Raw genomic sequence first — 25,139 nt, 5'->3', positions numbered from 1 at the left:
ACTGTTTAGCATTTGCTGATGACATGGTACTGGTCGCACAAGACATTACCGATGGACAGAAACAGCTAGATTTATTACAAGAGCAGGCAGCAAAAATAGGATTACAAATTTCATTTGAAAAAACAAAATTTATGACTGACATCAAAGATGCACCTTCTGATCTCAAAATTGGTAATAACTACATCTCTCGAGTAAAAGAATTTAAATATTTAGGTGAATGGATTGCAGAAAATTGTAATGAAAATAAATCTGTCAGATCAAGAGTCCAGAAAATGGAGACGGCGTTTCAATTAACAAAAAACATTTACAACAAAAAGAGGCTCACGTGGAACCGCAAAATACGACACTACGCAACAGTAATTAAACTCGAAGCTCTCTACGCATCTGAGACATTAAACCTTCAACACAGAACACTAAAAGAGGAATTAGAAGTGAAAGAACGTAAATTAATGAGGAAAATCCTAGGACTAAGAACTAAAGATGGCGTGCATTATCCAAAGCCCAATGCAGAAATATATAAAAATATCTCCAAAGTAACAGACACAATGCGCATGAGAAGAATCCAATTCATGGGGCATTTAGAAAGAATGGACTCAAAACAGGTTAACGCACAAAATCCATACATTTTTAAAGAACAAAACTACAAGACCGAAGTGGTACAAACAGACAGAAAAAGACCTGAGAGAATTAGGGTCTCCAAATCTACACGATAGAAATGAAATCAGAAAAATCACAAACACGCGGGTTTTTGAGGAAGAAGAGAGAAAAACTAACCGACATACGTGGTCTACGCAACGAAAGCTAGCCCATTCGTTGTTTATGAAGGAATACTGGGCGAAATGGAAGGCCAACAAATGTTGATTACGCATGGTCCTAAGTGATCCATCCTCGAAGAAGAAGAAGAAATTGATATGACCTGCTTAGATTGGGCTAGCAATCGTCTTCTGATCATAAAATTACCGTTACAGAGTGTAACACGTCACATGTACAATCAATTACTGTGCTACTAAGACCTCCAAAACTCAGCACAAAAATGTAGAAAATCTGACGTGTTACACTCTGTAACGTTAATTTTACGATCTGAACGTGACTGCCATCTCAATCGGGTCCAGATACATAATTTTTTAAACTTACCTTCTAGATAAATAAGTGTTATATTTATGAAAGTTCCACTTTATCTGTCTGCAAAAGTCTGTACGTTGATGTGGAGCTTAAGAATCACCTTTCTCATTTTAGAGCCGCAAGTCAAACGGTGAAGACAAGCATTATCTGGAAAACAGTTTAAATACCATCATGGCTACACGTCAAATGCAAGATAATTGCTTTTGGTACTACCACCATATTCTTACCTGTAGTGATCACATATTATTCCGCATCTTAGAACTAAACCAAACACGCACTATTTTCCATACTTGAGTAACTTTGTCATGACCAGACATGTAGACATTCTCACATGGGTCAAATCGAAAGCTTTATGATTTACACGCAACTGCGACGACATATAAACTGTTATTAATGACCGAATTTCAATGATCTGTCTTGACAACGTGTGTCCCTAAACTGACTCTAGTTCAGTCACATCGTTCGACGCCACACACAGAATTTACGGTCGGTTCTAAGAAGTGGAGAACCAGTATCACAGGCAAAAAAAAAAGTTCGTCTAATTACCATTTCTCTTGGCATCTGATTAAGGACGTCACAATTTGAACTCAATAGTACAATGAGAATTCCGTTTCTTCATACGAATATTGATTTCGTACTTTATTTCTTGTCCTTCGTGAACTTCTCACTCTTTCTAGTTACTACATTCAACACTATACTCAATGTTCTTAATAAACTAACTTATTCGAGTCTATTACGTCTCATTACTTCTTGCGTACGGTGTCTCTTATTGCTGTGTTACACTGGTCCGAGTGGGAATCGCGCATAGACGTAACAATAACATACCATTCTGGTAACAGAATTCCTCATACCGTTTTCATTACTTACTCAGTCTAATTATCCTTTCACTTTATCAGCGTAGTTTTTAAATTTCATCCTGTACCACTGCATCTGAGGTATAGCAACTATCTTTTTTCGAATTATTACTTTCTTTCACATTTCTCCTGTCGCCTACGCCACACGACCGTTAGGTGGTAATGGGTAGTTCCGAAAAGTATTCTATAATTATACGCCCAGGTGTCTCAACGAAAAAACTTTGTTTTCCTTCGTTTTATACATTTCCTATCTGATTTCTGAACAGCACAATTTTAACCTCTTTGTACTGCATTATGGTTTATGAAAATTTCGGCATAACCAATGATATTCTTTATTGTAAAGAACTTTACTTATCAGAATGAGTTCAAGGCAGTACGAGAGTAAAAAATGCTCTCTGAGAAATCAGTATTATTTGCACCCCCAGGTCGCTCAATACGAATTAATGGAAGAGGATTCCCCTTGTCAAACGAAATCTACTTTTGTTTTGTTCAGCCGAAACTGTGCCACCCTCAGTCAATTTTTCTTTTATGGTTTCTGAAGTATGTACATGCAAACTTTATGTAGATCATTTAAATTACATATGCATATTTACTTCTTTAACATTTTTTTTATATTTTGTGTGCACTGTGGCTGCCAACAGAAATCACCCACAAGTCTAGATTAATACAGCATTCGTACGCAGAAATGCTAGGACAATATCTTAGTCCAATTTTTATTTGTACTATAACATTTACTATAACATATATACCATGACGACCAAGGAGTATCATAAACTGGTTCCAGACCACGAACACCCTTCGTGACGACAATATTTCCCGACGGCAGTGCCATTTTTCAACACGATAATGCGCCACATCAGAAGGCCAGGAGTGTGGTGGAGTAGTTCGAAGAAAACAGTGGCGAGTTGCAGTTGATGTGCTAGCCCTCCAGTTCCCAGTTTGAACCCGATTGAATACATGTGGGATATGACTGAAGTGGCGCCAGCGCTCATCGCCCCACTCCCTGAAATTTATGACAATTAGGTTACTTGTGTCTACAGACGTGTTGCCATCTTCCTCCAGCAACTTACCAAGACCTGACAACTTCCAGATCACAACGTGTCGCCGCTGTTACCCGTGCCAAAGGTGGACATACTGGCTATTAGCTAGGTGGTCAAGATCTGGCTGATCAGTATGTTTCGTGTGGTTTGTTATGTTGTGGACTTCACACAGAGTTTACTTACATTTAATACTCTTGGTTGTTGTATTCTGCATTATAATATGTTGCTGCGCCTTTAACACACTTTTCACTGCTCATTTGGTTCAGATAAGCTCTTGACAGAGGTTTGTTTCACTGTTTTGTTTCCGATTAGCGGACTCGAAGTTTGAAATACGATCTGGTGGGTTTCGTTTGTTTGTTAGAATGTGTGTACGTTTTGAGCGAATCTTATTGTGCTATTTGGTAGCTCGCTCACTATGTGTATAATCTTTTGTTACAGACTATTGCTTCATAGTTGATGACTTTTTTGCCGTGTATGATAGCTTTCTGATATGGTTATTTTCTTCAATTTTTAATGTAAGGTACAGTGATTACTGTGGCTCCCTAGCGGCAAACATATCTCCAGATCTTAAAACACAGTAAGCATCTGTGATACCTATTAACGATATCCATTGCAGTACCCATGACTTTCTACTGGACTTTTTCATTTTATATATTTGATCTTCTGGTGCCTTCAATATTTTATCTGTTAAAGGTACACATTTATCTTCTTTTGTATTCTTCTTTCTTGTTTCTGAATTATTCCCTGTTATTCCCTTTGATACTCTCACAAGTCCCAGTTTTTTTCCAGTGTATCCAAGTCCCATCCCTTTCATTCCCTACAACTTCGTAAATTCTTTAGTTTCAATCTGCAGTTCATAAACAACAAATTATGGTCATATGATGTATAATGACGATCTCTTCATTGGCAGAAGACTTTTGACTAGCTCTCCATAGGGATCTATGGAAGGGAACTTCGAATGGAAGGGTGTCTATGAGAAAATGTTTGCGCAGCATTCTATGTGCCGAAGAGCCAGAAATCTGAATGTGGTAGGGAAGCAAGAAAAATCTGAAAAAAAAATCCGGCGTCAGTCTAGATGTACTGTTTATCAGTGAACCGAAATGGAAGGAAGACAAGGATTTAGGGTCCTCTTACGAATATTTGGCTAAAGCAAGGGGAATCAGAAAATGACAATATGGGAACAGGAAGATAGGGCAGAAAGTGAGTTATTGTGGACAGTTCACTGATAGCATTATTTTCATCATAACCGACAACAATCCACAGCCAGAAACATTAGTTCGGTTACATGCCGACATCACAAGAAGAAGACACAGGGTGTATAATGGCACAGAACGGTGAATGCAGATAGGGAGATGTGAGCTAGGTAGCAGAAATGAGAAAGGTTGAGTAGTGAACTAAATTTCAGCGAGTAACAGCGAATACGCTCTTCAATAATCAGAAGCAGACGTATGTTTGCAAAAGGCTTGCAGGCAAGGGAAAATACGACCTGGATTACCTGATGGTGAGAAAGAGATTCTAAATTACATATGAGTTGTGAAGCGCACCCTAGAGCAGTTACGGACTCAGATGACGAAGATGGCGAGTAGCCTGAAGTTTAAGAGAATTGTCAGGAAGAAGCGTTGTGGAAAGAAATTACATAATGAAGATTTGAGGAAAGGAAATGTTATTTTGAAGTTTTCTAAGGCTGTAGATCCCGTGATAATGAATACCACATTAAGCGGTTCAGGTGTTAGATATTTCTACTATTATCTTTTTTACCTTCAGTAATCTAAGACAAGAATGTTCAAATGTGTGTGGATTCGTAAGGGACCATAGTGCTGAGGTCATCGGTCCCTAGGCTTAGACTCTACTTAAAGTAACTTATAATAAATTATGCTAAGAACAACACACACACCCATGCCCGAGGGATGACTCGAACCTCCGGCGGGCGGGGCCACACAATCCGTGCATGGCGCCGCTAACCGCGCGGCCTCTGCGCGCGGCAATCTAAGACTAGAGTATTAGATATCAGGCACGATAGTACTTTATTATGACTTGTTATCACGTGTGTTCTCTACATGTCATTATAAAATACTTTCAATCCTCAGGCGTACTACCTATGTGAAAAGCAAATATCCATTTTCTGTACCGTCTTTTTTTTTCACAGAAGTCACAAATTTAGAGGTACAGTATGGTCTTCATTTGGAAGCTTTCTTTCTTTCTAACACGAATTCTAGTAGTCAGTCCCTTAGAAACGTTTTATCTTACTCTCCTTCTCTTCACAAAAAATACGATTACTTTGAGTTAAAGAATTACGTACTGCTTCACCTACAAACAATCAAGAAGTAATTTCGCTGTTATGACTGTGCGTCATTCTTCTTGGAGAACGCTGCGTTATTACTCTTTTCAGGGATCATCATTCTTAATGGAACAGCCGTAACAAATATAGCCTTCATTGTAATAATCAGATGAGGTACGCAGTAGGATTTCATTTCGAAATAATGAGACTGTGTTATGTATTGCTACTCTGGAGTATGTTCCCTTATAACATGTTTAAGTACAAAGTCAGGCCAAAATGATTAAAATGATGTGTTCATTAGCTATAATGGGTATTGCGTTGAACGTATGTACTTAAATTACTTATCAGATCCAAGTATTGATGCATTTCTTGTGTGCAAAAACTGAGAGGAATAAGATAACGATACTAGAATATATACTTAGTACTGATGAGAGCCATCATTTTTATAATGAACTGTTTCCATACTTGGTGAATTTAATAGCAAAGGGTCACCGTCGTAGACTATCACGATGATATTATCTTATAGTACGTTAGATTTCGCCGCAAGATGAGACTCAGCGAAAGAAAGTAGGAATGAAAAAGAAGTTGACGAAAAGTAGGATCTACCTACTTTTCAATATAGCTAGTGTGTCAAAAGGTACGATCTAAAAATTCGTCAATATGCGTTACATTTATTAAAGTAAGTAAAATATTTTTGTCTAAGAATAATCATATTTGTCCTTACGTTTGTATTTGTGGTTCACTTTCGTCCACGTTAATGGCGACAGAAAATGACCCAGAGAAACGTGAGAAATAACGATTATTAGCATGTATATTAGAGATTAATTGTTTACGTGCTGTAGACTTTAGTGCTGCTCCGCATAGTAACTACTACTTTAATACTGTCAACGTAAAACTTAACATTGCTGCGTACGAATACACCAATAAGATAGGTCTGGGGTCGAAGTTCAAATATTTTTTTCATGTGAAGCATGACACTTCGTCGTAACTGGTAAGAGAGTTATTGAGTGCACAAACAATACGAACTCTGTATTGAGTGAAAAAGTATCCCATGAGATGTAGAAAATTAAATGAAAGGAATGGTACAATCAAGTGCGAAAAAAATTTATGAACAATATTGTTTTATGGAAAAACTGGTAGAAGCCGACCTCGAAGAGGATCAATTTGGATTCTGTAGAAATGTTGAACACGCGAGGCAATACTGACCCTTCGAATTATCTTAGAAGATAGATTAAGCAAAGGCAAACCTAAGTTTCTAACATTTGTAGACTTGTTGTTGTTGTGGTCTTCAGTCCTGAGACTGGTTTGATTCAACTCTCCATGCTCGCTATCCTGTGCAAGCTTCTTCATCTCCCAGTACTTGCTGCAGACTTAGATACTGCTTTTGACGATGTTGCCTGGAATACTCTCTTTCAAATTCTTAAGGTGGCAGGAGTCAAATACCGGAGCGAAAGGCTATTTACAATTTATACAGACACCATATGGTAGTTATAAGACTTGAGGGGCATGAAAAGGAAGCAGTGTTTGGGAAGGGATTGAGACAGGGCTGTAGGCTATCCCAGATGTTATTCAATCTGATATTGAACAAGCAGTAAAGGGAACAAAAGGAAAATTAGGAGTAGAATTTAAAATCCAAGGAGAAGAAAAAAAATTGGCGGTTTGCCGATGACATTGTAATTCTGTCAGAGTCAGCAAAGGACCTGGAAGAGCAGTTGAACGGAATGGACAGTGTCTTCAGAGGAGGATATAAGATGAACATCAACAAAAGAAAAACCAAGATAATGGAATGTAGTCTAAGTAAATCAGATGATGCTGTGAGGGGAGCGAAATAACTGATAATGGTCGAAGTAGAGAGGAAATAAAATGTATTCTGGCAATGCAAGGAAGACGTTTCTGAAGAAGAGAAATTAGTGAATATCGAGTACAGAGTTAAGAGGCAGAAAGTCATTTCTGAAAGTATTTCTATGAAGTGTAGCCATGTATGGAAGTGAAACATGGACGATAACTAGTTTAGACAAGAAGAGAATTGGAGCTTTCGAAATGTGGTGCTACAGAAGAATACTGAAGATTAGATGGGTAGATCACGTAATTAATGAGGAGGTACTGAATGGAATTGGCGAGAAGAGGACTATGTGGCACAACTTGTCTAGAAGAAGGGATCGGTTGGTGGGACATGTTCTGAGGCATCAAAGAATCACCAATTTGGTATTGGAGGGCGGCATGGAGGGTCAAAAACGTAGAGGGAGACCAAGAGACTCGGCAGATTCAGAAGGATGTAGGCTGTAGCAGTTACTTAGAGATGAAGTAGTTTGAGCAGGATAGAGTAGCATCAAACCAGTGTCTGGACTGAAGTCCACAACAACCACACTGTTATGTTTTATATTTCCAAATAGTTATCAGAAATGAAGTACATGTGCTGTACGTACGAAGAGAAATTTAGTTATACTAACAATCAGATGAATAAATTACGACTCAGAATGTATGGAATGCGTTAGAATGTTGCAGCAGACTTTTATGTTAGAAAACTTTCTGCAAACCATGCTCCAAACTATTCAGAACAGACATCTCAAAACCCAAAAATCTGTCATATTAATCATTGTTGCACAGTTAAGCTAGTTTCCACTTTAAATCATTTGCAGGTTGATCTTAAATGAAAGAAGTGAAAACACATGCCTGTGACTCATGAACAAAACTTGACTATGAATGCATATGTAACACGAAACGTAGACATCAGTATCAAGATAGCATGCGTGAACAGTTCGTCGAAATTAGAAATGTAGGCAGGTCACAGGAGTCCACTGTATCAAACATCGTGATTGTAATTATGAGTACATTGTAACAGTTGTTTCGGAATTCTCCATTGCCTCGATACATTTAGAGGCACCATAAAAGCTTTTAACAACATTAAACGATACGCAGTTTCATTAAGGTAAGTTAATTCCACGTCTGTTTATGAATATTAATCATGCTTGACATGATATAGGGAGGTAGGGATGCAGAGGGGAAGAAAGAGACAGTGAAGGAGGGAAGTAAAGAGAGGGCGGGGGAGGGGGGGCGGTAGGAAGAGATGAAACGAGTGGAGCACGTTTATTCTGCATTATGCTTTAAAGTCTCTTCATCGTTCATTGTTTGGGCGAGTTGTATCCACCTGTAACACGGATCGGACATCTCCGTTAGCTGGACGGCTGTTTGAGTGAATGATCATCGACCAAGGTGGCGTCTGAAAGATTTCGGTGCATGTCGAACATATACCTAAATGCATTGTAGTCTTTTTCTGTTTGGTAGTACCTATAACTTAATTGCTTTCGAAATTAACTGATTACTTATAAAGTTGCCTTACCAGGAGAAGAGCTTTGTGTGTGAATACTGGAAATACTAAATGGACGATACAGTGTTCCTTCTCTTATGAAAATAAGTAGACTGGTTCTATGGCACTAATCGTTTTTCAAGTTATTGATCTTTCGGGCACCAGAACTACTCTCAGAACCTTTTCGGCAGCACAGCATCATTTCAGAAGTTAATCGTCTACTGAACATTAGAGCGAATCATTGGGCCATGTTGATGGTTACCGATGAATGTCAGTTTGTCGTGACTAGCAAAGCTGAATACTCGATCTTAAGATGAGAACGAGAAAAACTTGCCATTACCACTCACTGCGGGAACTTATGTTGCACTAGGGAAGTTCTCTGTGTATCTCCTCGATCGGAGTGCCTTTTAGAACGCGTGAGACGAGCTCAGGCGGTGTGTTACACAAATGCTGCTACCAATAAGACTGCTTACTAATACAAAACAGCACTGAGGAATTTGAGGGAGAATAAATGTAACAAATTTATGGGCGGAGTTGTCGAGAATATCCTAGACGCAACGTTAGACAGTGGACGTTTTCGTTACAATTCTGTTGTCATACTAAAAGTAATAACCACACTTTTTGTTGCAGGATGCTGCACCAAGTGTAGTTTACGACCTTTTATGTTCCTGCCACCGTCTAACTCGAGGAACAGTAGCTAATCGGAGTCAATAAAATTCTTCTGGGTTTGTGGCCGCATTGTCTGACTGTGGCAACGGTTGCGGAAGCCTACGTTTACCGCAGGTAATCATTTCGTAGCTATAGCGAATATAACCTGAAGTGACAAAAGTCATGGGCTACACTTTAATATCATACCTGACCTCATTTTGCCCGGAATATGCAGCAACTTGACGTGGAGAAGACTCAATAACTCTTTGGAAGTCCAGTGCAGATATATTGAGTCATGCTACCTCTACAGCCATTCAAAACTGCGAAAATCTTGCCGGTGCAGGACGATGAGCACGAACTGATCTCTCGGTTATATCTAATAAATGGTCGATGGGATTCATGTCGGACGATCTGGACGACCAAATCAAGCACTCGAATTGTCTGAAATGGTCTTCATACCAGTCACATACAATTGTGGCCTGGGGATATGGCGCATTCTCATTCATAAACGTTCCGTCGTTGTTTGGGAACATGACACCCATGAGTAGGTGAAAATGGTCTCCGAGAAGCTGATTTACCAGAAGACCCAATCCACTCCATGTAAACATAGCCCACCACCAGCTTGCTCAGGTTATTGACAACCTGGATCGGTGGCTTCGCGTGGTCAGTGAAACACCCGAAACCTATCATCAGCCCTTATCGACTGAAACTGGGACTCATCCGACCACGCCACGGTTCTCCGTGGGATTCAACCGATATCGTCACGACCCCAGGTGAGGCGCTACAGCTGATGTGGTGCTGCTAGCAAAGGCACTCGCATCGGTCGTCTGCAGCCATAGTACATTAACGCCATACCTGACGGATACGTTCACCGTGTAACCCACACTGATTTCTGCAGTTATTCTACGCAGTGTTGCCTGTCTGTTAGCACTGGCAACTCCATGCAAACGCCGCAGCTCTTGTTCGTTAAGTGAAGGCTGTCGGCAACAGTGTTGTCCGTAGTGAGAGGTAATGCCTGAAATTTGGTATTGTCGGCACAATATTGACACTGTGCATCTTGGTATATTGAATTTCCTAATGATTTCCGAAGTGGAACTACCACTCCGCGTTAACAGTCTGTTAATTCACGCCGTGCGGTCATAATCACGTCTGTAACCTTATCGTATGAATCAAGGAGTGCAAATTACTACCTCCGTGCACCGTGCTTTTACGCGTTATGTACGCGATACTACCGGCATCTCTATATGTGGACGTCAATACACCTGGTTTTTGTATAGGTTATTCTACCTTCCCAAGTTCTACAGTTACAGTTCAGTTCATTTTAATACTAATTTACAAGTCGGAAGACCTGCATGGAATTTGATTCAGTGATAGGAGGCTACTACTGGCCGCCTCTACAAGAATAAACATCTTCTATGAAGACAGACAATGACTGGCCACAAAAAGTGCACTTCCAACCAGGGATTTTTATCTTCCAAGGTCATTAACTAGGACCAATGGATGGTTATAAAGGGAGGATAAGAAGTGTTTGTCATCTGGTCCAGGTTATGAATCGTTATTTTCAGCGTTCTGCAAGATATCAGCCGGGTCAGTTTCGTTCTAGTGGAGGTACAGATATTTTAATCCTACCCGCAGGTGAACACGGGGACGCAGATCTCCGTATTAAAACAGTGTAACACACATACACACCCGTACATCAAGTTTCCAAGAAACTGCTTCCGCAGGCAGGTACAGTACGAATTGCGTCGAACACGTCCCCATACTTCACGTATTGCAGGCAGAAACAAATTACGTGCGCAAACGGAAGTTTTTTTTCCATTCGAACAGTATAACTGCCGAGTCTTTGTCACATTCCGACAAAGCAACGGTACACCAGGTTACACCATAGGACGCACAACGACGTGTTGACTTCGCTCTCCACCAGCCTATGGAAAGACGAAGCTCGTTTTCCTCTGACGGGTGAAGTGAACACACAGAATTCCGAATGTGGGGATCTTCACCTCCAGTCATTGTGCACGACGTTCCTCTGTATGGTGAACGTGTCACCGTATGGTGTGGTTTCACGGCTACGTTCATTATTGGCCCATTATTTTGTTAACTGGTTGGCGCTCAAGGACCAAACATGTTCAGTGTGACTGACGGCACTACTGCGATATGCTTCGTCAGCACGTCATACCCGCCCTACAGAGGGAGAGGCGCATTGAACATAACTGTTTTCATGCAAGAAGGAGCCCCACCGCACATCGCTCGTGAAATTCACCTGCGCCGGCCGGTGTGGCCGTGCGGTTAAAGGCGCTTCAGTCTGGAACCGCGTGACCGCTACGGTTGCAGGTTCGAATCCTGCCTCGGGCATGGATGTGTGTGATGTCCTTAGTTTATTTAGGTTTAATTAGTTCTAAATTCTAGGCGACTAATGACCTCAGAAGTTAAGTCGCATAGTGCTCAGAGCCATTTGAACCATTTGAAGTTCACCTGCTTCTTCGAAACACATTTGGAAAGGAACGAATTATCAACTGATCGTGTCCTAATTCTTGGCAGGCACTATCACCTGATCTCACTCCCTGTGATTTATAGTTGTGGGGCTACCTCAAGAACAGGGATTACCTGGGGAACATTCACATGTGCTGATCTGAAGTGCGGCATATAAAGAGAGGTTGCCAGCATACCCACGGACATGTTTCGTTCCGCTGTGCAGAATGCAATCTTGCACTTTCATGCTCTTCTTGACACTGATGGGCGCCATATTGACAACCTTTCGTAGCAGTAATGGTACCGGTATGTAATGGAGTGATGTACCGTACCAGAACATAAAAATTGTTTCAACTGAATTGATTCAACATTATTTTTCTTTTCCACATTAATGCTACTAAGTTTGATACTCGTACGATGATTAAATTTCGTGTTACAACGTGTTAAATAGGGAAAGTTTAGTTATAGCCGCCCAGTATACAAATCAACATATTCAATTCAAGAAATGCTAGTCTTACTGGTTTTTATTGTTATCAAATGTGAGTAATAATATCTAATATAATTCTCTGAAAACTATACAGAAATAATCAACACGGAGAAGAAGTTGACTGGTCGGAGGAAGAGGGAGAAATATTAGTCTAAAATTAGTGGAGTACATGGATGGAAAGAAAGACACAGAAACAGGAAGAGATGAGAATTGTGTGGAAAGTTTACAGTGTGAAAAAGAAAGTGGTCCTCTTTTGGGCAGAAGGAAAACATTTTGTATATTCAGAGAGCGAAGCTACACCAATCGTAAAAGATAAAGCTTTACTGTCCTCTTGAATGCAGAGTAAGAAACAGAAAATTACGTCGTCTGTTCTGTTGCATTGAGTGCAGGAAGCCTAATTGCGTGTAGAAAGTACTGACCCGATGAAACAACCGAATATTACTCACATGTCTTACGTAAGTAGCCGTAGCTACCAAGAGTCGTCAGAAGTGATGACGCCACCTCTATTCCATCTTCTAGCTGGAACCTACTGAACGAGCTGGCGTAACGGTAAAACGTCGGACTTGCAGTCAGTAGGATAGCCATTCAAATTCTGCTCCGACCGTCCTAGAATAGGTTTTACTTGGTTACTTCAAATAAACAGAAATGTGAGAGTGGCTTGCGTGAAAAGGTCGCTGCAGACTTCATTCCCATCCTTACCAAAACTTCGCCTCTAATGACCTCGTTAACGACCGCGGTTTAAATCCTGAATGTCCTTTTCTCCATAACTGGAAACAATACATTGAATCTCGCCGATGGTAATTGTGTTACACTGCAATGTAGAGACAATAAAGGGAACCTAACTTTCAGCTTGATCTCTCGTGGGTAAGTCTCGTTTTGAAACGTCAGCAGACAGGAAACTGAATTTAGAAAACACTACTTCAAAAATTCTTTCTCACACGAGAGTGCTATAAGGCCAGTGTATCATAGCTAGACGTTCACGAGTGTGACAGATTTGTACCAACGGTATTGAATGTCAGTTAAGACAGTTCAAGGTACAAGAAGTTAATGGAACTCCTCGTAGAGTTTTACATTGTTAGCGATGCAAATTCAGTCCCATTCCTAGCTCATGTTTATGGAGAATGCCTCGCTAAGCTAGTAGTTCTGCTTGAACGGAAATGAGCACAGTTCACTTTCGATTACTTAAAGGACGAAAGATCAAATTCACAGAACTAAGGACCACCATCACTTGCGTCCATCCGGTTTGCTACAGTACAGGATACTTTAAGATCCAAGACAGTAGTAATGAGATAACCTTGAACCCAAAGAGAGATCATTCAGGGAAATTTCATGCAACTGTGCATGTCATTAATTTAGGCCATTACAGGAATGCTAACATATTGTCACTTGCCAAGGTCAAGGAGGGGAAGGGATGGGAGGGCATGGGAAGGGAGCGGAAGGGAAAGGAACGTTCTCTCCCCCCTTCCCACCCTCCCCCCCCCCTGTACCACTGTACTTCTGGAAATTTTGCATGAAGCAGCCCCCAGCTCAAGTGCCCCCATTCTGCAGCCAAATGTGATGAAGTATCGGCCCTGCCGATAAATTTTGTAAACTTGTTTGCATTATTTACGTCCAAAAACTCGTTTAAGCACTGACTCACCTGTCACATTCGTATTGTTTTTTCTTTATTGTAATTTCATTCCGCTACGTAGTGGTGGGCTGGCAGCAGCGGCGTAGCTGCTCTTCAGCCTACAGTTTTGAACATAATATTTGTATTAAAACATAGAAAGGTGAACAATATATGAGTACTGAAAATGTCTAGGTGCTTTTGATGCGTTGGGGTTCGTGTTTCATGGCGACCTTCTCGGAGGCGAAAATTACAGGAGATGATGTTGATGTGGCTTCCGCTTGAAGACCAGCTCCACGTAAATGGTGGATGGAAAAGAATTTGACAGCATAGTGGAAAGTGAAATAAAAAAAGAAGATAGAGAGTGGGCATTGAAAGTGTGGAGAAGGATAAAAGGTTGTTGGTATGATTGTGAGACAAGTGGTGATGGAAGGGATGTAGGATGCTGTGAGGCTGAAGGGGTTGGATGGAATGTGTCAGACAAGCGTATGTACTCGGTAAAAGAAGAAGTGGGAGTAGTTTTGGGAATATGTGGAAGTAGCATTTAAATTAAACAGAGAATAGCCTGCCAAGATGATCTGATACAGGCCACGTGAATGCTGAAATGGGTGGATCCTTTGAAGGACAGTGCTTATGAAGCGGATGATGTCTTCAGCAGTGGGAGTAGAGCATACGGTTGTTTGGGCGGAGTGGTGTGTCAATAAGACATATTGGGACGATCAGTTCAGCTTTGGTGGGAGGAGGTTTGGCTATACACTTATAGGAATAAGTGGGGGGGGGGGGGGGACTGATTTTAAGAGTTGCAAATGGTTGGGGACAATCGTAGGCTTTCCAGCAGGGATTTTGCAGTCAGAAGAGAAATGATCATTGTAGATGATGCATTTGTGGCAATGGTAGGCTTGGGCTTCGGATTGGGAAGGATCAACTTCGTGTTTGCGGTGATACATAAAGGCTTCTTTCAGAAGGAGATGATCTGTGGTCGAGGGATCTTTGGAAAAGTGAATGAGGAATTTACAGGGTTATTACAAATGATTGAAGCGATTTCACAGCTCTACAATAACTTTATTATTTGCGATATTTTCACAATGCTTTACACACACATACAAAAACTCAAAAAGTTTTTTTAGGCATTCACAAATGTTCGATATGTGCCTCTTTAGTGATCTGGCAGACATCAAGCCGATAATCAAGTTCCTCCCACACTCGGCGCAGCATGTCCCCATCAATGAGTTCGAAAGCATCGTTGATGCGAGCTCGCAGTTCTGTCACGTTTCTTGGTAGAGGAGGTTTAAACACTGAATCTTTCACATAACCCCACAGAGAGAAATCGCATGGGGTTAAGTTGGGAGAGCGTGGAGGCCATGACATGAATTGCTGATCATGATCTCCACCACGACCGATCCATCGGTTTTCCAATCTCCTGTTTAAGAAATGCCGAACATCATGATGGAAGTGCGGTGGAGTACCATCTTGTTGATAGATGAAGTGGGCGCTGTCAGTCTCCAGTTGTGACATGAGCCAATTTTCCAGCATGTCCAGATACACGTGTCCTGTAACTTTTTTTCGCAGAAGAAAAAGGGGCCGTAAACTTTAAACCGTGAGATTGCACAAAACACTATAACTTTTGGTGAATTGCGAATTTGCTGCACGAATGCGTGAGGATTCTCTACCGCCCAGATTCGCACATTGTGTCTGTTCACTTCACCATTAAGAAAAAAATGTTGCTTCATCACTGAAAACAAGTTCCGCACTGAACGCATCCTCTTCCATGAGCTGTTGCAACCGCGCCGAAAATTCAATGCGTTTGACTTTGTCATCGGGTGTCAGGGCTTGTAGCAATTGTAAACGGTAAGGCTTCTGCTTTAGCCTTTTCCGTAAGGTTTTCCAAACCGTCGGCTGTGGTAAGTTTAGCTCCCTGCTTGCTTTATTCGTCGACTTCCGCGGGCTACGCGTGAAACTTGCCCGCACGCGTTCAACCGTTTCTTCGCTCACTGCAGGCCGACCCGTTGATTTCCCCTTACAGAGGCATCCAGAAGCTTTAAAGTGCGCATACCATCGCCGAATGGAGTGAGCAGTTGGTGGATCTTTGTTGAACTTCGTCCTGAAGTGTCGTTGCACTGTTATGACTGACTGATGTGAGTGCATTTCAAGCACGACATACGCTTTCTCGGCTTCTGTCGCCATTTTGTCTCACTGCGCTCTCGAGCGCTCTGGCGGCAGAAACCTGAAGTGCGGCTTCAGCCGAACTAAACTTCATGAGTTTTTCTACGTATCTGTAGTGTGTCGTGACCATATGTCAATGAATGGAGCTTCAGTGAATTTATGAAATCGCTTCAATCATTTGTAATACCCCTGTATGTAAGGTGAGCCCAAACGGAAAAGAAACTATAGTTACACGTGCAAAACTTTTTATAACAGTATTATAATTATAGTTCATGTGGAACAGTGCAACTACACATAAATGCCGTTGGCACTGAAACACCGATCCCAGCACGTGGGACGGCAGTGGATGCCTTCAGTGTAGAACAAAAGTGTCCAACCCGCGACCCGCGGGCCACATGCAGCCGAATGCCAGTATCAGCGCGGCCTAAGAAGTGAGCATCGACTGAACGATAGGTATAAAAGACCATAAAATTCCCTTTATGTAATGTTATGATAAAGTGAATATTCTCAACTTGAAACTCCCGCCATACAATGGTATTCTCTCATTAGTATTGTCTCGTTAGCCTGTCCCGTTCTTAACAATGCCGTCTGTGCTATACCTCCAGATCATCGTTCTTACAACCGAACAATCCGTCAGACGCACTGGTCAACTACCTTACAACTACTTCGGCAGTAACTCTGAAACAAGAGATTTAGATATTAATTTAAGGAAATACAGGGAAACTCTGTGTTAGTTCTGTGTATTTGTGGGAATGAATCATCGCCACTTCCAAGAGTTTGGTTGCTGAGTATGGTGATAACGAACATTTCACAAAAGTCGATTGACTGTGTCGGGCCAGATGTTAGAAAGATTTTATAGAATAATTAGCGAAGACATATTGTTCGCCATATCAAAACCAAAATCTGTTTACAGAACTTGACGATGTGTACCGGGTGACAGATGTAGCTTTCTTTATGGCTTTGCCTGCTCACTTAAGTTACTTAAAAAGGCGTCTGAAAGGGAGAGACCTACTTATCGGCACAATGTTTCAACGATGAACTCGTTTGAACTGAAACTGAAATTACGGTAAGCACAAGTAAGTGCAAACAATTCTATTCATTTCAATATACTTACCAAACACAATCATAAGGCGGGATGAAACATGCAGCCATATTTTGGGGTATGATGCAAGAATGTGAAATCGACTTCAGGATTTTCGAAAAAATAATCAAAATTCTTGTCTTTATGTGACACCGTCTACAAACATTGTAGATTCGTTGCCAGAAGATTATCATATGGAATGCATGGAGTTGCAGTCTTTCATCCATTTTTTTAATTAAAAAGAAAACTTTGACCTTTATTGACGTTTATAAATCATGTCTGCCCTGACATAAATATTCCTTGCTGCAAAGTCATGCCTTATATCTTTGTTTCGTAGCAAGTACGTTCGTGAACAAACATTTTCAAGAGTAAATTGCACAAAGAGTAAAAATAAAAATAAAATCTCAGATGAACACCTTGGGAAGATCATGAGAATATCAACTACTTCGATCGAACTTGATACTGATACATTAATTTCCCAAAATTAGAGTAAACTTTTTCATATTAATTGTATGACATGTAATTACGTAAATACAGAATTATTAACGAAACCTCTTGATTTTTTACATTAAAGAACCATAAATTCCAAATTACTTAGCTATGTTAACTACATACCTTCGAGATTTTCAACGGTAACTCTTGGTGTTCGGTATATTACGTGCCTCCCAAAAATATTCAGCATCCTTTAACATGGCCCTGCTATAGAAGCTCCCAACTTGCTGATGGATCCAGTTTCCCACAGTGTCCCTCACAGATGAACGTCGACATTTCAGAGATTGTCTCAAGGGGCCGAAAACATATGAGTCACAAGGGGAGATATCGGGGCTGCAAGGAGGAAGTTCCATACCTCCAATCGAAATTTTTGAAGGAGCTCGAGGGCCTTCTTGGCCTCAAATAACGCTTCATAGCACCAAACAAGCGGAACACCGTATACCGTGCGGGGCACTGCTCCCTGTATACCTCTTATATCTTGCGATAAATGTGTTAAATTCACTACTGCTCATTAAAATTGCTACACCAAGAAGAAATGCAGATGATAAACGGGTATTCATTGGACAAATATCTTATACTAGAACTAACATGTGATTACAGTTTTACGCAATTTGGGTGCATAGATCCAGAGAAATCAGTACCCAGAACAACCACCTCTGGCCATTATAACGGCCTTGATACGCCTGGGCATTGTGTAAAACAGAGCGTGGATGGCGTGTACAGGTACAGCTGCCCATGCAGCTTCAACATGATACCACAGTTCCTATTGTGACGAGCCAGTTGCTCGGCCACCATTGACCAGACGTTTTCAGTTGGTGAGAGATCAGGAGAATGTGCTGGCCAGCGCACCAGTCGAACATTTTCTGTATCCAGAAAGACCCGCACAGGACCTGCAACATGCGGTCGTGCATTATCCTGCTGAAATGTAGGGTTCCGCAGGGATCGAATGAAGGATAGAGCCACGGGTCGTAACACATCTGAATTGTAACGTCCACTATTCAAAGTGCCGTCAATGCGAACAAGAGGTGACCGAGACGTGTCACCAATGACACACCATACCGTCACGCCAGGTGATATGCCAGTATGGCGACGACGAATACACGCTTCCAATATGCGTTCACCGCGATGTCGTCAAACACGGATGAGACCATCATGTTGCTGTAAACAGAAGCTGGATTCATCCGAAAAAATGATGTTTTGCCATTCGAGCACCTAGGTTCGTCGTTGAGTACACCGTCCCAGGTACTCCTGTCTGTGATGCAGCGTCAAGGTTAACCGCAGCCATGGTCTCTGAGCTGATAGTCCAGCTGCTGCAAACGTCGTCGAACTGTTCTTGCAGATGGTTGTTGTCTTGCAAACGTCCCCATCTGTTGACTCAGGGATCGAGACGTGGCTGCACGACCCGTTACAGCCATGCGGATAAGATGCCTGTCATCTCGACTGCCAGTGATACGAGGCCGTTGAGATCCAGCACGGCGTTCCGTATTACTCTCCTCAACCCACCGATTCCATTTTCTGCTGACAGTCACTGGATCTCGACCAACGCGAGCAGCAATGTTGCTATGCGATAAACCGCAATCGCGATAGGCTGTAATCCGACAAGTACTAAAGTCGGAAACGTGATGGTACGCATTTCTCCTCCTTACAAGAGGCATCACAACAACGTTTCACGAGGCAACGCCGGTCAGTTTGTTTGTGTATGAGAAATCGGTTGGAAGCTTTCCTCGTGTAAGCACGTTGTAGGTGTCGCTAGCGGCACCAACCTTGAGTGAATGCTCTGAAAAGCTAATCATTTGCATATCACAACATCTTCTTCCTGTCGGTTAAATTTCGCTTCTGTAGCAAGTCATCTTCGTGGTGTAGCAATTTTAATGGTCAGTAGTGTATAATCCTCTTCCCGGAGAAGAGATTGGACAACAGGTCTTTGTGTTGATCGGGAGGTACGACCTGTGGAACGGTCTGTGGAAACATCTCTCCAGAAATGAGGACGATGCTGACAATCCTGTAACTCCGCTTGTGCAACTGGAAGTGCCACCACACCATCTCCCGGTAAATGAACCACTGGAATTATACATTGCGTGCTAGAGTGAACTTCTCCATTTCACCTGGGCATGCATAACTAATATTGTCAATGCGGAAACAACATTTCCGAAATCCTGTCTATTCTTCTAACACGGAAGTTTCTGTTACGATTCTTATACGTTGATTAATTATTTCAGGAAATGTTTTATAGACCGACGATGTTAGCAACATGACTCCTCTACAAGTTTCATAGTTGTTTCTTTGATATTTTTCCATGAGTTTCTGAATTTTACTCCAGTGCCAACATTCATTAAATAAATGTAATAATCTACAATCACGAAAGGGACCAGAGCATTTTATAAGTTCCATATAAATACCGTCGGGTTCACAATATTTCATGTTTCTCATGCTTTTTAAAACTACTTGCAGTTCTTTTGTTATGGCAGATTGGGCAACGTTCTGTGACTAGCCGTAGACATCTAACACCTGGTCACGTTTCACTGTCCCTCAGAGATTTTCAAGAGATGCTCACGACGTAGCACGTCAACAGCAGAACAGCTTTGCCGATTCCGAGACACTCGTTTTGTCGAAGTAGATATCCCCATAATGCGGCTCTTATAGTCAATAAAGTGAATCCTCAAGCAGTTAATATATTTCCCTTACCGCTTCGTGCTCCCGCAACTCGCCAGACAGCATTCAACCTCACCGTGAGCCGTGATCACAATGTTTCATCTATATTCACATCTACCTGATTACTCTGCCATTCACACGTAAGTGCGTGGCGAGATGTTCATGCTACCACCTTCATAATATTTTTCTACTTTTCAATTGTCCTACCGCACGTGGGAAAAAAGATCATTTAAATTCTTCAGTACGAACTCTGGTCTCTTTTTTTTTCGATGGATATTTCTATGTAGGTGGACATTAACAAGATATTGTCACGTGCGGAGAATAAACGAGACTGAAATTTTGTGAAAAGATCTTGCAGCCAGGAAAAATTTCTTTGCTTTGCCACCCCGATTCGCCTATCATATCCGTTGCACTCATTCCCCTATTTCGCTATAGTACAAACAATCTGTCCTTATTTGGATTTTCCACGACTCGTGGTCTAGCGATTAGCGTTGATGCCTCTGGGTACCGGGGACCCGGGTTCGATTCCCGGCCGGGTCTGGGATTTTCTCTGCCGTGTGACTGGGTGTTTGTGTTGTTCTCATCATCTCATCATCATTCTGGTAGTATTGAGGTGGAAAAATGTGGAACTTGTACGGGCGCTGATGACCACGATGTTGAGCACCCCACAAACCGACATCATCACCATCATATTTGGACATTCTCGATAACCTCCGTTAATCCTGTCTGGCAAGAATCCCGTTTTCTGGAATCTTTAGGCTTCTGACTGGTTTGATGCGGCCCGCCACACATTCCTGTTCTGCGCTAACCTCTTCATCTCAAAGTCGTACTTGCACCCTACGTCTTCAGTTATTTGTTGAATGTATTCAATTCTCTGTCTTCCGCTCCAGTTTTTGCCCTCTACAGCTCCCTTTAGTACCATGGAGATTATTCGGCGATGTCCTAATACACGTTATGACATAGAACTTCTTCATTCTTTATTTTATCAGTGGACCTAATTGCCAACATTCTTCTGTAGCAGCATATGCCTAAGGCTTTGATTGTCTTGTGTTCCGAATCTGTTATTGTCCATGCTTCACTACCATACAATGCTGTGCTCCAAACGTACATTCTCAGAAATTTCCTCTCCGAAATAAGGCCTATGTTTGATACTAGTAGACTTCTCTTGGCCAAGAATGCTCTCTTCGTCTGCACTGGTCTGCTTCTTACGTTCTCCTTGCTTCGCCCGTTCACAGTAATGTTGCTTCCAAGTTTACATAATCCTTTAACATAGTTTGCATATTTCCAGATTGAGATTTTCTCTCTGCAGCGGAGTGTGCGCTGATATGAAACTTCCTGGAAGATTAAAACTGTGTGCCGGACCGAGACTCGAACTCTGGACCTTTGCCTTTCGCGGGCAAGTGCTCTACCATCTGAGCTACCCAAGCACGACTCACTACCCGTCCTCACAGCATTACTTCCGGCAGTACCTCGTCTCAGTTTTAATCGGCCAGGAAGTTCCATAGTTTGCATAATTCTTTACCTTTGTCTACTTCGTGATCACAAAATTTGGTTTCAGTTTCTACCTAATCTTATTTCTGGTACATCTAATTACTTTTGTCCTTCTGTGGTATACTCTTAATCCATATTCTGTACTCATTAGACTGTTCATTCCATTCAAAACTTCCGGTAATTCTTTTTTATTCCCATAACGCGCACCTGTATTCTAGCAGAGGATGGACAGGTGTAGTGCAGGCAGTCTTTTTAATGGAACTGTTGCATGTAGTCATTGTTCTGCCAGTATAACGCAGTGTTTGGTTCGCCTTCCCCACAACATTAGCCATGTGATCGTTCAAATTTGAGATTTTCGCAATAGTAGTCTCTAGGTATTCAGTTGCATTAGCAGTCATTAGATAATATGACTGAAATGTAACAAATTTCTTTTATAACTATTGTGGATGGCATCACACCGCTCATTATTCAGTCAGTTGCCACTTTTCGCAAAATACCGATTTTACGTCTAAATAATTTTTCAATTGGCTTTGATACTCTGTTGGTTCAAATGGCTCTGAGCACTGTGGGACTTAACTTCTTAGGTCATCAGTGTACTAGAACTTAGAACTACTTAAACCTAACTAACCTAAGAACATCACACACATCCATGCCCGAGGCAGGATTCGAACCCGCGACCGTTGCGGTCGCACGGATCCAGACTGTAGCGCCTAGAACCGCTCAGCCATCCCGGCCGGCGATATTCTGTTGACTTTTGATAAATGGTAGCATTATCTGCAAACAATCTAAGGGCGCTACTAAGTGATATGGTTCTGTAATTCAGCATGTTACTTATTTTTCCTTCCTTCTTATTGGTGTAACATGTTCAATTTTCCAGTCTTCAGGTAGGATACTTTGTCGAGTGATCAATTATACAGGCCTGATAAGTATGGCGCTGTTGTATCAGCATACTCTTGAACGAATCTAGCTCTTGTGAAATATGGACCGGAAGGCTAAACTCTGTCGTTCTATCTCATTAGGGGATGTTCCGATGTCTGATTTATTGCAGATTGGGTGAATTGTATTATGTCGCAGCAACAGGTCCCATTGACGTACTGTAACTGGCGACAAGTTGTTTGTGGATACGTCTTCTGCTTGTTTAGTTGTGCAGTTGCAAGGGAACGAGTACAAACGTAGTTTAATGAAACGCGTATCATCTTGTGTGGGATGGCTCGAAGACATGTGGCCTCGCATTACCCACTTTTTACCGAGGCAGTGAGGGTAGGCCGGGGAGTAGCGTGGAGAGTCTGAGAGTGCAGACGCGACACGAGATGAAGGGAGTGGAGGTGCAGCGGACGGGCGCAGGCGACGCTGACGACACGCGCCGGTCGCCAGCATTTGCATAAGTGTGAGGGAGCGCCGCCAAAGGCCAGCCCGCCAGCCCGCCAGCCCGCCGCGTCCCATCCCGGCTGACATTTCCCGGCTGGCCGGTGGCGCCGTTGCGACAGCGCCGCCCCCGCCGTGCCGCCCCCAGGCGGGCTCTTCCCAGATGTCACTTTTCACACCTCGGGCGGCGCGCTGTTGGCACAGCCGATCAGCAGTCATTGTCGCCTAGTTGCGTCTTCGACGTGTGCACGTAACCTGGATTGTGTCAGGAATGTCCGCTCGGAATGAGACCGCGTGATGCGCACGGCAGTAGCTTACCTGACCCACTTCACACTGCTTTCGTTGCACCTCTTGCCTTGAGAGCAAGTAGATCACACTGTATACCTCGCAGCAGACTAGCGCGTAACAACAATATGTCTTCGATAAGGATAATCACTCTGTTGCAGCTTCTACGCTAAAATTCACATTCTCCTCGATGTGTGTGCACACTCTAAAACTGTTTTATATACCAGGTGATCAAAAAGTCAGTATAAATTTGAAAACTGAATAAATCACGGAATAATGTAGGTAGAGACGTACAAATTGACACACATGCTTGGAATGATATGGGGTCTTCTTAGAACCAAAAAAATACAAACGTTCAAAAAATGTCCGATGAACAGCAATAATTAGCATAACAAAGTAAGACAAAGCAAAGATGATATTCTTTACAGGAAATGCTCAACATGTCCACCATCATTGCTCAACAATAGCTGTAGTCGAGGAATAATGTTGTGAACAGCACTGTAAAGCATGTCCGGAGCTATGGTGAGGGACTGGCGTCGGATGTTGTCTTTCAGCGTCCCTAGAGATGTCGGTCGATCACGATACAATTGCGACTTCAGGTAACCCCAAAGCCAATAATCATACGGACTGGGGACCTGGGAAGTCAAGCATGAGGAAAGTGGCTGCTGAGCACACGATCATCGCCAAACGACGCGCGCAAGAGATCTGTCACGCGTCTAGCAACATGGAGTGTTTTTTTTTTTTTTTTATCTGATAATACCCCATGTCAATCGAAGCATGTGTGTCAATTTTTACCTCTCTCTGTCTACAGTCTACAGTATTCCGTGGTTTATTAAGTTTTCAAATTTATACTGACTTTTCGATCACCCGGTACAAGTAAAGAAATATGGATCGTTTCAAAGAGAATGACCTGATTTTAAAACTCATTATTTATTGATAAAAACGAAGTAACCAAATTACTCACAAAATCTTAAAGTTCTAGCTAAGGTATTGCAAGTGCTATGCGTCCACCAGCACCAGTACGAATAACACCTACCGACCGAGGTGGCGCAGTGGTTAGCACACTGGACTTGCTTTCGGGAGGACGACGGTTCAAACATGCGTCCGACCATCCACATTCAGGTTTTCCGTGATTTCCCTAAATCGCTTCAGGCAAATGGTTCCTTTGAAAGGGCACGGCCGATTTCCTTCCCTATCCTTACCTGATCCGAGCTTCTGCTCCGTCTCTAATGAACTCATTGTCGACGGGACGTTATTTAATCCACTCGTCCTTCTCCTCGACGAACAACATCTAGCCGTAATGATTGCAAAGCGAAACGGCTCCGAAGAAACCATCACGACATTTACCTGAATCCATTAAAGGGAACCGCGGTAAACTTGATGGTCAGACTGCGATTTGGACCCCGACCCTACAGTGTACTACTCTCGTGTCTCACTTCGTTCTCTGCAGCAGAAATACTGCTGAGATCTCGCTCTCAGTTCAGTTGCCAGCCGCGGTGGCTAAGCGGTTCTAGGCGCTTCAGTCCGGAACCGTGCGAGTGCTACGACCTCAGGTTCGAATCCTGCCTCGGGCATGGATGTATGTGATGTCCTTAGGTTAGGTAGGTTTAAGTAGTTCTAAGTTATAGGGGACTGATGACCTCAGATGTTAAGTCCCATAGTGCTCAGAGCCATTTGAACCATTTTTTGAGTTCAGTCATATGAACAATTTTCAGACTATTCAGGAGGGATAAAACGATCGCATGGCCCATTAAGTACGACAACCAAAGATGGTATGTGCATTACAAAGTCTTATTCAA

The 25,139-nt window shown here is 42.2% G+C and overlaps 1 protein-coding gene across 1 annotated transcript in view; it reads right to left on the bottom strand.

Moving 5' to 3' along the window:
* Positions 1-23,274, bottom strand: part of LOC126101292 (uncharacterized) — a 135,399-nt gene extending 112,125 nt beyond the window's left edge. The window contains exon 1 of the mRNA XM_049911972.1: positions 22,927-23,274. Within this exon, the coding sequence (XP_049767929.1) occupies positions 22,927-23,274 (348 nt within the window). The remainder of the gene's footprint in view (positions 1-22,926) is intronic.
* Between the last annotated feature and the right edge of the window lie 1,865 nt (positions 23,275-25,139).

The sequence above is a fragment of the Schistocerca cancellata genome, chromosome 9 (assembly GCF_023864275.1).
Source record: "Schistocerca cancellata isolate TAMUIC-IGC-003103 chromosome 9, iqSchCanc2.1, whole genome shotgun sequence".
Classification (NCBI taxonomy): Eukaryota; Metazoa; Arthropoda; class Insecta; order Orthoptera; family Acrididae; genus Schistocerca; species Schistocerca cancellata.
The sequence above is the reverse complement of the archived record's forward strand: the minus strand, read 5'-3'. Positions and strand labels throughout refer to the sequence as shown.